The 13,810-nt window shown below is 40.7% G+C and overlaps 1 protein-coding gene across 3 annotated transcripts in view; it reads left to right on the forward strand.

The window, feature by feature from the left end:
• LOC308391200 (myosin phosphatase Rho interacting protein) overlaps positions 1 to 13,810 on the forward strand; it is a 54,451-nt gene that overhangs the window by 19,784 nt on the left and 20,857 nt on the right. For all 3 annotated transcript variants that reach the window (XR_013970572.1, XM_080873696.1, XM_080873697.1), the window contains exons 4-6: positions 6,224 to 6,375; positions 8,037 to 8,121; positions 13,535 to 13,760. Coding sequence is in view for 2 of the 3 variants with exons in the window: in XM_080873696.1 (XP_080729822.1) it covers positions 6,224 to 6,375; positions 8,037 to 8,121; positions 13,535 to 13,760 (463 nt within the window). In the remaining variant the exon portion in view is untranslated. The remainder of the gene's footprint in view (positions 1 to 6,223; positions 6,376 to 8,036; positions 8,122 to 13,534; positions 13,761 to 13,810) is intronic.

The following is a 13,810-nucleotide window of genomic DNA, read 5'->3' on the forward strand; positions in this document are numbered from 1 at the left end:
GGCTTGCCACCATAACGGGCAGCCGGAGATCAGGTTCACATAGTTGTAGTTTACTGCACTTGATTGACCGATTGCAATCATAGCCTGCATTTGAAGAGAATCCTGCTGTACTAAGCAGCGGCAAAAAAAGAAAGGTCTTCATCATCACTTACTCACCCTCATCTTCCTCCGCCTCTGCATTCGTCGGCTGCTGGCCTCCTAACACAGCATTAAACCACCCACATTCTCTCACCACTCTCCATAAGAAGAGAAGCGCTGCTGCCACCCACAACCCTCTCTGAAATATCTTCTACAAATATGTGTGAAATGTGTGCTGTGGTTTTTCCTTTGCTCTTGTTCATTTTTTTTTTCACATAATATTGTGTGTTAGCGCTGTGTTCTTCCAGCCTCCGCTGTAGCTCTGTTGCTTCGTTACCGTCTGAAAGTCCAGAATGCATACCAGTGGGATGAGGTGTATCTGAGAATGCCTGACAGGACTGCACTTTATAACACATGGTTTATTTTGATTATTGTTATTGTTTTAATCCATCTATATGTTTAGCTGGAGTACAGACCTATAGTGGATATAGTAGTGTTACAGAGGGGGCTGTTACTGTGCCTGCTGAAAGCAGTCTTAATACGGAGGTAAAATGACCTAACCGAGAGGCTGTTGGACTTGATGATTGTAGTGTTGCCTGTGACACATCTCTCAACTCTATTTCCTAGCCTGATCACAATGTATATCTGTTGTTGTATGATGATTATGTGCTTGGGAAGGAGGTGGTTTGATGGTCCTCTGCAGCACAGCTAAAGGTGACTCCCATCCATATAGCACCTGAGGATATTTCCCTGCAGCTGGTTGTTGGCTCGATTACTGGTATCAAAAAATGTGTGTTTGCTCCTGTTGTTCTCAGTTGCTATGGAAAAATTTATCGCATAATTGCTGTTATTTGTAGCAAGCAGAGGATGGACCCTGAAGAGACCTGATTTCAAGCTTTTGCACGTGAATCAGGATGAAACGGCGCCAGTTCATCGGCTTTTCTTTTGGCTCCAGTGTCTGAAATGATCAAACTAGAATAGCTTTGGATGCAGAATAAAGAAGCCTGCTGGTACATGTCTAAAGACGAGTAATGTAACTCAAGAAGTGAAGTCATAGCATTTGAATTTGTCACCACACAGGATGGCAGACAGAGTGGCACCTAGTAACCAATAACAGATGTTTCTAATTAACGGACAGGTGTTCGTAGCTAACCTTGGCAGCATATTTAGTTGCAATTATGCTGATTGTGAGAACTTGACTGAATGTATTGGAAAATGTATTGCAACTTGTGACTCACACAGTATAATGCAATTTACCTCACAATCTTCGTGAGTCATTTTCAAACGGCCTCTCGCTTTCCACGAACAGAAACGAGTCAATCGAACCCAAAAATGTTGATGGCAGAGGACGAGAATTTGCTTCGCAATGGAAAAAAAGAAAGCGGACCATCAGTGAGCTGCCAAAAGAAGCAAATATTTCTCCCACTGTGTCATAAGGGAGAATGGGCTGTTTTGCTTAGCTGCAGAATTGCAGTGAGCAAAGGAAGCCCAGGCACAAAGATATGTATGGAACTCACTGATTACCATTATATAAACAGATGTGGTTTCTAATGAATACCACCATATTGCCACACAGCATCTGAGCAGAATAGTGCATCCTGGCTGCGATATTGTCAGTGGTTTTAATGATTAGCACCCCCTGTTCTTTCCGACTGTACAACTTGAAATAGTTGCTGTTGTCTTTAATTGTTTTCCTCAATAACCTCACTTGCTGTTTTTGACTGCGTAAGCACTTTCACGCTGATGAAGTTATCTACAGTTACTTGGATGCTGTACTAGTATTGCTCACAAAGTCAGTTGTGGAAATCTGCACATATCTCACACTCCCAAATTAACTGGGCACAAAGGGAGGACCACCAACCAATTTTCAGCCATTAGTAGGAGGATGTGTCATTGGCACTTTCTTCAGTGCCAGCTAACAGACGATTATTTTGAGGTATTGATTGTGTTGTAGAATTATTTAGTGCTCCGGCATATAACGGTAGAAGTTTCATATTATCTTTGCTTGGAGGCTTGGCAAGTTTCAAATGTTCACACAAATGGTGCAGTCATTTCCAATAAGTGGACAACTTGCCATGTTTGAAGTTCACATCCTGCATAAATAAGCTTAAATGTTAGGTTATCAGAACAAATTGTTCCTTGGATACTAATCAGTACTCAACATTACTGTTGTGTTGAATATTAATTATCATCACTACTGATATGAACAGAGCTGTCTTCACACAACCCCTCCAGCCACTAGCAGCTGAACACACGAGCAGTGTTTGAACAATAAGAAAACTGAACAGAATATTTTGAGGAATTTCAAGATTTCAGTAGACCATTCTGTGAAAGTGCTAAATCGCTTTGATAACCTGGCCAACAAACATGTTAGCCTTTTAACTATTAGTGATTATCCAATAGGCACAAACCCAGCCTCAGGGGCTCCCAAGCTTATGTGCTATCTTGTGAGCTAGTGCTAGTCCAAAGCCTGCATAAATAGGAAGGTTGCATAAGGAATTACATCCTGTGTAAAGTCATCCGGCTGTGGTCACCCCTTGGGATATTAGGGAGCAGCTGAAAACATATATGTAAAGTGTATATCGCCCTACAGTTACACTTTGTAGGTATTTCTTTGCCTCTTTTTTTTTTTTTTTTTTTTTTTTTTTTTTGTGCTACATCCGAAATCTTGAAATAGTATTGTCTGATATTATAGTTGTAATTTTTTGCCCCCATGGTATCTTCAATGGTATTTTCCTGGGTATCTGTATCGAGTTTGAAATTCTAGTATCCAACCTAACACATGCACATATTATACTACATGAAAATGTACTACCTGAAGTATCCAAAGTAAAAAAATGCTTCTGTCTCTTGCTTTTGCATGACATGAGCAGTTTAAGAAGGGAGTCTATTTTCATAACCTGTTAATTTTAAAAATTGAGCCAAACCTGAATTGCCTGTGAGTAAAACAAAATCCTAAAATTGGGAAATTAACTGAATTAAATGAATCATACATTTTCCAGTACAGTAGCCTTGCATGTATCTAATCCCACAGTTTACAGTGTTTATAAATGATGCGACTGCATAGTTTTCATGTAAAGATTGTTATGACAGCTTAAAATTTTTACCTGCAGCTGCTGATTCAGTATTCACATGCTAGACTGGAGAAATTGGATCTCTCCCTGATTTGTCCAGCCTCCCTTTGGGACTCTGTTCAACGACTCCCATGGAGTATTTCCACTATTGTCTAAGAAACCTCAGAGACAAGAATAAGTTTATGCTGGCTTCATAATTTTCATGCTGTGACCACAAAAGGACATTTGTTTGGGCCTCTTGTCTCCCGGTCATTTCCTTATTGAGGGTTAACGGGAGGAGTTGCTCTGTGGACTGTTGCGACTGACAATCCTACATTATGTGAACTAGTGCTGATTCACAAAGGATTCATTGTGAAGAGCGGTGGCCCTGGGAGAGTGGAATGGGTCTAGGTTAGGTGACAGAGGTGTGGGTCTAGGGGCTAGAGGCACTATGGCTGGACCAAAGTGGGGGAGTGTATGGTGCTCAGCTGACACAGTGCTGGAGCTGGGAGGGGGCACATGTGTGAGAGGAACCCCGTGCTGGTCGCCACACAGCTCCAGCAAACATTTACTGTACTCCTACTGCGCTGCCTCCTACTACAGTCAAAGCACTGAAATCCCTCTCAGAGGTGAGCTGCTCTATGAAAATAGGTTCCTAATCGAAGCTGCTGTCAGTCTGATTTATTTTCTGTGTTTATGAGAATCCAATGCAGTGCTTATTAAACCAGGGCCTTAAGCTGCTTGTACAACTGTTCCCAGAATCAGACATTTTTTGCCGTTTATCCTCTTCTGACTCCAGCTCAAGGACAAGCCCACATGTGTGGTGTACTCTAGATTTGTTTACACAGACAGATGGCCGAGCAGTCCAAAGTCAAAGTCCACAAAAGCCCTTTTTATTTTATTTTTTTTCCTGCTGCACTGCTGTTCTGCTTGACCACTAGCTCAAGACCTTAATCTCCCTCCTCTCACCCTCTACTGGTCCTCCTCTCTGTCTTTTAAATCTTCAACGTCTCTGTGAGGGTGAGACCAGGGCTTTCAGGTCAAGCTGACTCCAGCCTCTCTGGCTAGCCACTATGGACCAGGACTCAGTCCTTGCCCAGCTGTCCCAAGGGTTGTTTACATGGCTCTGTGTCAAGTCCGGCTGTTGCCCTGGCCTCTCTACTGTCAAAAGCCCTTCGGTTACAGGCCATTTTAAAGTTGTTGAACCAAAACAATGTCCAATCGCCATTTTTATTGCATGCATACACCGCATAGATGTTAGTCTTGTTAGACTAACCTACTGTCCTCCTGCTCCTATTTTTCAGTGCCAAAATTTTGACTCTTACAAAATAGAAAGTGGTAAAAAAGTGACAATTAATAGCAACAAAGTAAACGGGGCCTCTCATCTTCCCTCAGGGTGGCGTTACCACAACTGTGGATTTCTCTGTCCACATTAGAGGCCATAAATGGGCCTCAATTGCTCTCTTACTGATAGGTTACAGTTAAGCTGCACTATTTGGGTCCTTGATTCAGATCTATTGGATCACTACGTGGCCTTTTAATTTTCTCTCCCTTTCCAGCTCTCTCGTAATGAGTGCAGATTTGCTGAGGGCTGTAATTTATCATCTTTGGTCTGCTACGTTAAAGCTTGCGGATCCCTGCATGTGGGGTTGTTTTAGTGAAGCTAGAGCAGTTGATAGAATTTTAGTGTAAACTTTGTCAGTTTGCTGTATTTTGTTTTGCTAGAATGCTGTTTGTTTTATTGTATTATAAATCCCTTTACATTAGTATGCTTTGTCTGTCCTTTTTAATCCCTTATTTAAAAAAAAAAAAAGAGAGAACTTTTGCATTTGTTGTTCAGTTGACTTGAAATTAAAGTTCATGGGGCTCCACCAAGACCATTTAAGCTCAATAAATGTATGATATTTCTAAAGCCAGCGAGCAAAACGATTTAATAATCGTGATCTGTTTTTTCCAGAAAAGAAAATTGTAGATATTTTTGTCCTAAGCTAGTAGAACAGATTAGATACGCAGTGCTCACTTACTTGATTGAACAAATTTAAATCCCTCAGTCAACATAGGATAGGATTATTCTAGCTTTTTTTTTTTTTTTTTTTTTTTTTTTTTTTCAGGGCTCGTGGAAGTCATTTGGAGGTCAGACTGAATTAAAGTCAGGTGTCAGAGCTTTGTAATATTTCTGGTTGCTTTTGTGCAGTTGTTTGCCTTCTTTACTGTCTTCATAAGAAAGCAACTGCACAAGTCTTTTTACTCCTTGGTGCTCTTAGAAAGCCATGATTTTTACAACACTGTAGATGAGTAATGCAGTGCCATTGACTGGTATAACTAGATTATATGATCTTAGTCTGTATTCATTGTAAATAAGCCGTGGTGCATTTAAAAAGCTGTTGTGTACTTACACAAACTTCCATTGAAACCCTAAGTCATTGTACACAAAGTGGTATTATTCAGAAAGTCCTGTGGTCATGGTATTTATTGCTGACAGATGGCATCCGTGTCAGTCTGCATAGCTGTGTTTGCAGATCGCGGCGAGGCATCAGACAGCGAACCACGTAATGAACCTATGAACTTGTACTGTAACAGGCACTTCTTTCACAGGGCCATTCATGCGGTTTTAGTGCAGTCAGTTGAGTTCATTTGAGAAATTTGTCATTCATTTTTATCTTATTTTTGGGTACATGTGCTTATTTAACTTATCCTACAAATAAAATTGCACCTTCACTAAAAATGTAATACAGGCTTGATTATTGACTTCATAACAGTTTCATGCTGATAACATCAAAGCTGCAAAGAACTGCAGTTTTTCCTCTTGTAAAATCATGTTTTTCCTAGAGCAGTGCTGCATATGTAAGGCAATTATGGAATTAACGCAATTTAAATGCTTCGACGCATATCTCAAATCACAAAATACTGAAAGTGAGCCGTGACAAGAACATTTGCGTTTGCACAGACTGTTATATCAGTGTGCGGCATGGCAAGCTTGGCATGAAATTTCATGCTGGGGCGGATTGTGTGAGAAGGCAGACCATGTGGAGGGATTTGCAAGCACGTCTGTTAACCTTCCCACTTACCACTTTCTCCCTGTGCCTCTTCAGCCCAGCACGCTTCCCCAGGGTACAATCAATATGAACCAGTGTTCTGACGTCATCGACGGCGAGTCCAGGACAGGTCAGAAGAACTCGCTGTGCATCCTGACCCCTGAGAAGGAGTACTTCATACGGGCCGAGTGTAAAGAAATCATCAATGGGTAAGACGTAAAAACCTGCTATCATAGTACTCATAATCATCTACTATATTAGGATTCGCAAATGCACATCCTGCCATTATTTGGATACATATATAGAAAGAAATGACTTCAGGTGGGCAGTGTGGTTTGTGTTGCTCTGTCTTCTGGGTTGCATGGACAGTGGTGACAGAAATAAAGTGGTATGGCTGTGTGTAGCTGCTGTGGCAGCCAAACTGCTCTGCCCCCTGCTGTCTCCTTTGTGCTGTGCTCTTCAGATAGTTGTAATTTACGCTGCAGTGACAGTGCACATTCTTGAACTGTTGGCTCTGCCTGCTTTTCTAACCCTCTCCCTGTCTTAACAAAGTCTTCTACAGCAGGACCTAGATTACAGTACTAAAATGTAATCTTCATACTTCAGGCTTCATTTGAGCCTGCAGTTTAAAGCGTGTTTCTGCACTGCGCTCTCCCTGGCCGGCTGATGCACATTATAGCTATTCTTAGGGAACTGTGACTCACAGCACCCACTCCTCATCATGCTACCTGCTCTGTCGCTATTCACCTCCCACTCTCCTATCATCATCTGGCATGCATGTGTTTGTTCTAGGCCATCACAGAACCATATTAGCTTTTCAAGTTTGTCATTTCCTGACAGTGGAATTTATTTTTCACTATGTTATTCTCCTCTAAGATGTCTTTTGACTTTTATTAGAGTTTGAACACAGTGCCATGTGTTGGTGTTCTGTCCTAAAAATGTTGATCACTAGATTTGCTAACCCTGTCCGTGTCAGCACTTCATTCAGATGATGTAAGGATCTAGATTCGCTGTTACCTGTATAAATATTTCTGGTGTTAAAGCACCGTGGTTTACCATATCCAACAAAATGCATTATCCCCATCTTTTTAACTAAAGCATAACTTCAAAAGAATGAATATGCAAACAGAAATTAAGATCTGTTATGTTCTATGATTTTTGTTCTCTACCATTTTCTTATTTTCTGTCATAAATATGCTCTTAGTTTTTGGTGGATTCTCAGATTAAACATGGACACAGAATCACAAAATGAAGTAAGCATATGTATGTGCCACCCCAAAAGCTCAGACTTCAGATACTCCTAAATGCTTTGACACAGCCAGGGTTTCTTTCTAGTTTTACCTGTATTTACTGTCAGAGTAGATCTTGCTAATGTGGTCATCTCGGACACAGCTCAGGCTATGAGCTCAGACGCCCCACTCACCTGCTGTGTAAACCTTCTGTTTGTGAGAGGCAGCCAAACTGAACAAAGTAGTTCCAAAGAGAGGGAGGCCTTAAAGGGAAGCTGCTTGTTTCAGGCAGAGGATGAAATAGGAGGCTAAACAAACGCTCAGTATGATGCATATTAGAATTCAATGAGATGTACTTTGAACTGTGAATTTGTAAAAGCTACTTTACTAGAGTCCAAGACTACAAATATGGAGCTGGAATAGGCTACCTTTTAAGAAATGAAACTGTGCTGACTTTGCTGCTTTAGCCTTTAGTGTTGTAAATGTGTTATTAACATATCGCTTTGTCGGGGCATGCTTCGTAGTTTATTCTTTGCTGCAGAAAACTTTGTCCCTTTGTATATGAATCCATTAAGCATGCAGAGTTTATGCAGTCAGAATTTAAGACTAGAAGAGCACTTACACTGTTTCATTATTTGCAGGTGGCAGGAGGCTCTGACTGTGTACCCCAGGACAAACAAACAGAACCAGAAGAAAAAACGCAAAGTCGATCCACCCACTCACCAGGTAATGAACTTATTCTTTCTTTGCCCAGTGAACAACAGCCAAATTTAAATTGTTATATTATATGTCATGAAGTGTATAGTTTTCTTTTCTTTTTTCAGTTTAATATTGGTGGTTTAAAACAAATCAAAAGCTTGGGACTTGCATGTATAAATGTCAAAGAACATTTATGTTGTATTCTTTCAACGTGTTTTGTATGAGGGAGAACTATGTTTAATAACTCACAATGAAGCATCTTTATGTTTCTGTGCTTATGACAGCTCTGACAACAGGATTTATGTGCTTGAGTTCATGTGGCTGTCCACAGCCCCAGTCAACCCCACATTCATGAATGGGTTTTCTCTTAGATGTCTGGGGGGAAATATGAACTCACAAATGAGCTGATTAATTAAAGCTCAGAGGTGGTTTTTGACTGTAGCGCAATGATTATGACACAGTTTTACCCAAATATGTGCAGTAATAGGATTAAATGATGACGGGATCACAGGCTGTATTCAGGAGGTTTGTCTGTGTCGACATAGAGCTGCAGCTTGACCCTTATGTTTTAGATATTATGAACATTATAAATTATCCACATGTGGCAATTGCTTCATTCCTTGTCAACAACAAAGAGAGCATATATTTAAGGATGACCTCTGCCATGGAAATATGCAGAACGGATGCCTCTCATTCCTCTCCAACTACAACAGCTTTTTTCCCCCCTTTGAGAGGGAGACGGATGTAGTTTTTCTGCCAGTGACATGCTCAACAGTTTAAACCGCCTATATTTACATTCCTGTGTCACATGATATGTCAGTTTCGATAGACAACACGCCTCACACTTGTCTAATTTAACTCCAGCTATCAGTGAAGCACACATCGTGTTACATATTGTTTCTTGGGTGTTGTAAATCGCATGTGGTATTGTTTTCCACAATTAATACCTGCTTTATGCTTCCAGCAGTGCATAATTGCATAGATATGGAACAGTATCACAAGGTTGGCAGGCAGCAAACATTAGTCAGCTATCAAAATATTCCTGAACAAACAGTGAAGGGAAATGTTGACAACTGCATGTGTGCTGTAACAACATTCAGCAGCAACTTTGATCCTGTTGCACATGAATTTGCTGGTGCGCTCAGTTTCATTGTCATGTCCAGCAGCTGCCATCACACCTGTCAGGCTTTTTCAGTCCGTGTGGTGATTAAGCATTTGGTGCTTATCAAAGCATTCCCATTCAGGACTTATCGAGGATTTAAATCCTTAAATATTTGTGGCAACCCAATAAAGGTTTTGTCATTTCACACTGAGCTCCTGAACTCTTAACAAGATGCATGTTTAAGTCTGTGAGCCGGAAAAGGTGCACTTTGGGTTTTGAACTCCAGTAGTCCTGCCTATTAAACAATCTTTGCAGAGTACATTTAACGGTCTAAAAAGGGTCAAGGTCACTAATGTGTCTTTCAAGCCTGTCTTGCAACGCCTTTCAGAACCACCATGGGAGCAAAAAGCAGTTTTTGCGTCAGAGCAAGTTTTGTATTCCCTGGCAGGTAGGAATAAAAGAATAATGGTCCAGAGTGAAGATGAAATATAAGAGTATGATATAATAAAATTGCACAGACCACCCACCATGGCATACCAGTTTGTGCCCCCCGCCCCCCTCCTGTGTGAGGCCTGGCCAAGTTTGTGGTGCATACAAACAAACGTACAAACTGAACTTCATTGTCTGGTTCCTCTAATGACGGCGCCCCGAATCAGACTGTGACCTTGCTCGGCTTATGCAGACTGGCTCATTTACAGAGAGAGCGGCGACACAGACATGACCTTGACTGTGTCTCGCTGTGACCACCAGTTACGTCTGTTTTCATTGGTCTTGTTTCTTTTCTTTGCTGCGTACAGTAACTGTTCGTGTAGGTAACCAAACCTGAAGCTCCTCTTCTGTTCACATATAATTTCCTCTGAAAGGTTATTCTTGGATTGCTATTCATTTTTGTTCTTTACTTGTTCATTTTGTTGGTAAAATCCACAATTAATTGGTTATTTAATATTATGGTACCTATAGAGTTAAACACTATAGGGAGGCATGGAGTCAGGCCTACAGCTCTAAATCTACATTGTAAACACTTCACTGGCGAATGTGATCAAATTTATATTGTGCCAATGTGACAAATAATTGGGCTACAGCAGTTCTAGTGACTCAATGGTGAAATGCATATCAGCCTATAAAACATTCAAGGAAGAATAAGAAATATGGAGAATGGCAGAATTCAAATTTTTAAAAATGAACCGTTACTGTCGCCTAAAGCAGACCCTCAGTTGTCATGCCATATCCTGACCAGCAGTTGTATTCTATTGTGAATCATGAAGAACTTCTTGTTTTATATTTGTATTAAATATATGTGGGAAAATGAATAAAACCAATAAATATAATTAAATAAGAAAGTAAATTGGGGGATTAATGCAAAGGTAAATAAAGAAGAAAAGGCAAGAAAAGTCAATTCATGTAATATTTTAAAGCCAGTCACTCTTACAGCAATTTATAATAGTTCTGGTGTGTTTAATGGTATGTAACCAACCAATGAGCTAATGTGGTGGGGAGGTATGCATCTGTCCATCCGTCCAGTTTCCAGGAATCACTCCTCCTCGACTATTGGTCACTTTTTAGCGAAACAAAATTAATTTGTCTTTACGTATGACTGTTGTGAACTGTAGTACAGAAAACAAACTTACCGCTCTCTTTCTGTACTTCACACATTACAATAAACTGTGAATTCTGATGGAGCCGATGAGCTACTAAGGCTACGTTCACACTGCAGGTCTTAATGCTCAATTCCGATTATTATTATTTATTTTTTTTGTCTGCTTATTCACACTACAAATAAAATGCGACAGAAAACGTGCTCTAGTGTGAACGCTCAAAGCGGCCCGCACGCGCAAAAGAAGACGTCACACACAACGCGCTCTGTTTAGACCCAGAACAAACAGTATTGTTTGACTGATGGCCCTTAATATAAAGACTTCAGACTTTACGTTTCCCAATTTTTGCTTTAAGTTATTTTGCTATTTACATAATAATGTAAATAACCTAATAATTACCTTTTATTGCTGTTTTTAGAGGAGCGGTGCTTCAAAGGATAGTTGCAGATTTCTGTCAGAATCTGCAGATTATACAGTACAAATAAAATGTTCACGTTTCTCCAACGTTGTCTTCCCAACAGTTTCACTGACATCTACACTGGATGGCCAGGAAGCGTTCACGATGTCTTCTCGGGCGCTTCTCTGGCGCTGATAATTGGCGTCTGTCTTGTGTCGGTGACGTAAAAGACGGATTTAATGCGACATGACCGTTCAAACAGCAGTCGCTTTCTAAAACATCGGATATGTATCGCATTCAGTACCACATACGAAAGTGACCCAGATCAGATTTGAAAATATCGGATTTGTGCCGTTCACACTGTCATACCATGATCGGATATGGGTCGCATAGGGTCAAAAGAATCGGATTTGATGCGCTTTCGCCTGCAGTGTGAACGTAGCCTATGTGACTGATCTGGTTAGTTCATCCAGCCAAAGGACTGATGAGCTCTCACCATCCATTCACAAGACTCTACTCCTCTTACAATGTTGGTGAGAATTTAATTGGTCTGAATCCAAGGTCTTATTGCTCAAGGTCATGTTTGTCGTTTTAATTAGATTTTAATTCAGTAACAATACAGGGGATGTTTTGTACAGTAATTTTGGTGGGCTAATCAGCTTCTACATCATTGACCTTATGGTTATTGATTCAGTCTTTTATTTATTTATTTTTGGCAGTTTACCATTAACAAGGAGCAGTTTGCTTCATGGTCATTTTACAAGCACAATGCGCATGTTTATGGTTTTTAAATAGCTGTGATAACCCTTTAAGATAGCACAAACATCTGCAGTCATATTTCATTGGGTCCAAACATATCTGATGTGTGCCTGTGGGCTTCACTTTTAAATACCGCTGTAGTGGTCAAGGCCACCGCATAATTAGGCTCGGTAATATGTGAGCATGGTCATGCTTTCGCTGCTTGTTTGCTGGCAGGTCCTATCAGTATCTCTTAGGTTATTCGAGTGGATAAATACCCAGCGTTATGTCGAGGCTTGAATTTTCCACACCGCACTGTGTCAGCTCCATACTTCCACCTGAAAGCTCCCCTCCCACTTGTGCATACTTTACTGGAGACATACCTGTGCACAGTCGTATTTGTCTTGTGGGTAGCGCCCTTTAAGACAAGTACATTGAGTACAAAAAAATGATGTCATGTGACGCGTGTGTGTCATTGTAACTGAAAGTTGTCTGCATTTTTAGTTCTTCTCCAGTAAAGCCCTTGACATCTCGTAGTCATGTTTTGTTTTGTATTTATTTTTTTGTTTTGTTTTTGTTTTTTGACTTTAAATAGAAGTCGCAATAAAAAGAGCGGTCCATGAAAATGTTATGTATTGATCATAATGAGCACTAAATAGTAAGCATTAACATCAAGGGTATTCTGTGATTGGCAGGGTGGAGTAACTCCAAGACAGTGTTTTTCCACTGAGGACATGAATGGGCACCCAGTGAGTTCAGCTTGGCCAAACTTCTTATCCTGCTTCACCTTCAAAAAACCCCTAAATTTTAAAACTCGCGTCGCTCTGTCCCTCTAAATTAATTTCAGCATATTTTCAATCACTCCAGGTGAAGGGGGAATGAAACGGACATGCTTTTAGCCTACCTTTGCGATGCCTAAAGAGCAATTCTTTGCACAGCATCAGCATGTTTGTGGTGATTTGAATAGGCTGGATGAAAGTGGGCTGTTTGAGGGTCGCTTTCTTTAAAAATCTTCCTCTTTCTTGTTATCTCAGTGATTTTGTGCATCTTCTGATCACTGATTTGGTGAAATCAGATCTTTGAACAGCTTTAATTTTGTTTGCATTTGTTAATCAAATCAAGACGTTCTCGGCACTTTTAGCCAAGGAAATCTGTTCCGACATCATCCACCTCTGCACACTGTCCTCGTGGGGTGTTTTAGTTTGCTCTCGCTATTCCTCATAAGTACGTGTGTTTGTCTAGCTGTCAGTCCCTTTCTCCATTTTACTGTTCCAGCTTCACTCTTCCAGTAATTTACTAGAAATAAAACTTTTTTTTTATTGCCTTAATGTTTGATTCATATAAAAAAACAAAGCAAAACATCTTAAAGAGGACAATGATTTATCTCTACAAATGCTTACTAATGTGATCAGAACATGGAGTACAATAATCAGGATTTGAGTAACATACATATTCCAATATTTGATTTCTCATTACATTTACATCATAAATGTTCTTTAATCTCTTTCCTCCTCATATTCCTTTGTCCTGTAGTCTTTCTGTGACCTTACCTGCCAATATATCCTTTCCTCTCCCCACCCACTCCTTCCAACCCCAACCATTACACAGGAGCCCGGCCCAGCTAAGGTAACAGTGACCAGCAGCAGCAGCAGGGGCAGCATCCCATGCCTGCCCAGCAGTATTGCCAGCGCTGAGCGGGTGCCAATGAGCCGCGCCACTCTGTGGCAGGAAGAGCCCCGCTGGAGCAGGGCCACCATCCCCTGCAGCCGCAGTGCCTCCTGTCTCAGCCAGCTGGGCCACAGTCAGCCAGACTCCAGTATCACTACTCAAGATGGTGAGAACTTTAACAAAACTCTATGAAACTCACAGCAACTGTATTTACAA

Source organism: Rhamphochromis sp. 'chilingali' (assembly GCF_963969265.1).
Source record: "Rhamphochromis sp. 'chilingali' genome assembly, chromosome: 22".
In the NCBI taxonomy this organism is placed as follows: Eukaryota; Metazoa; Chordata; class Actinopteri; order Cichliformes; family Cichlidae; genus Rhamphochromis; species Rhamphochromis sp. 'chilingali'.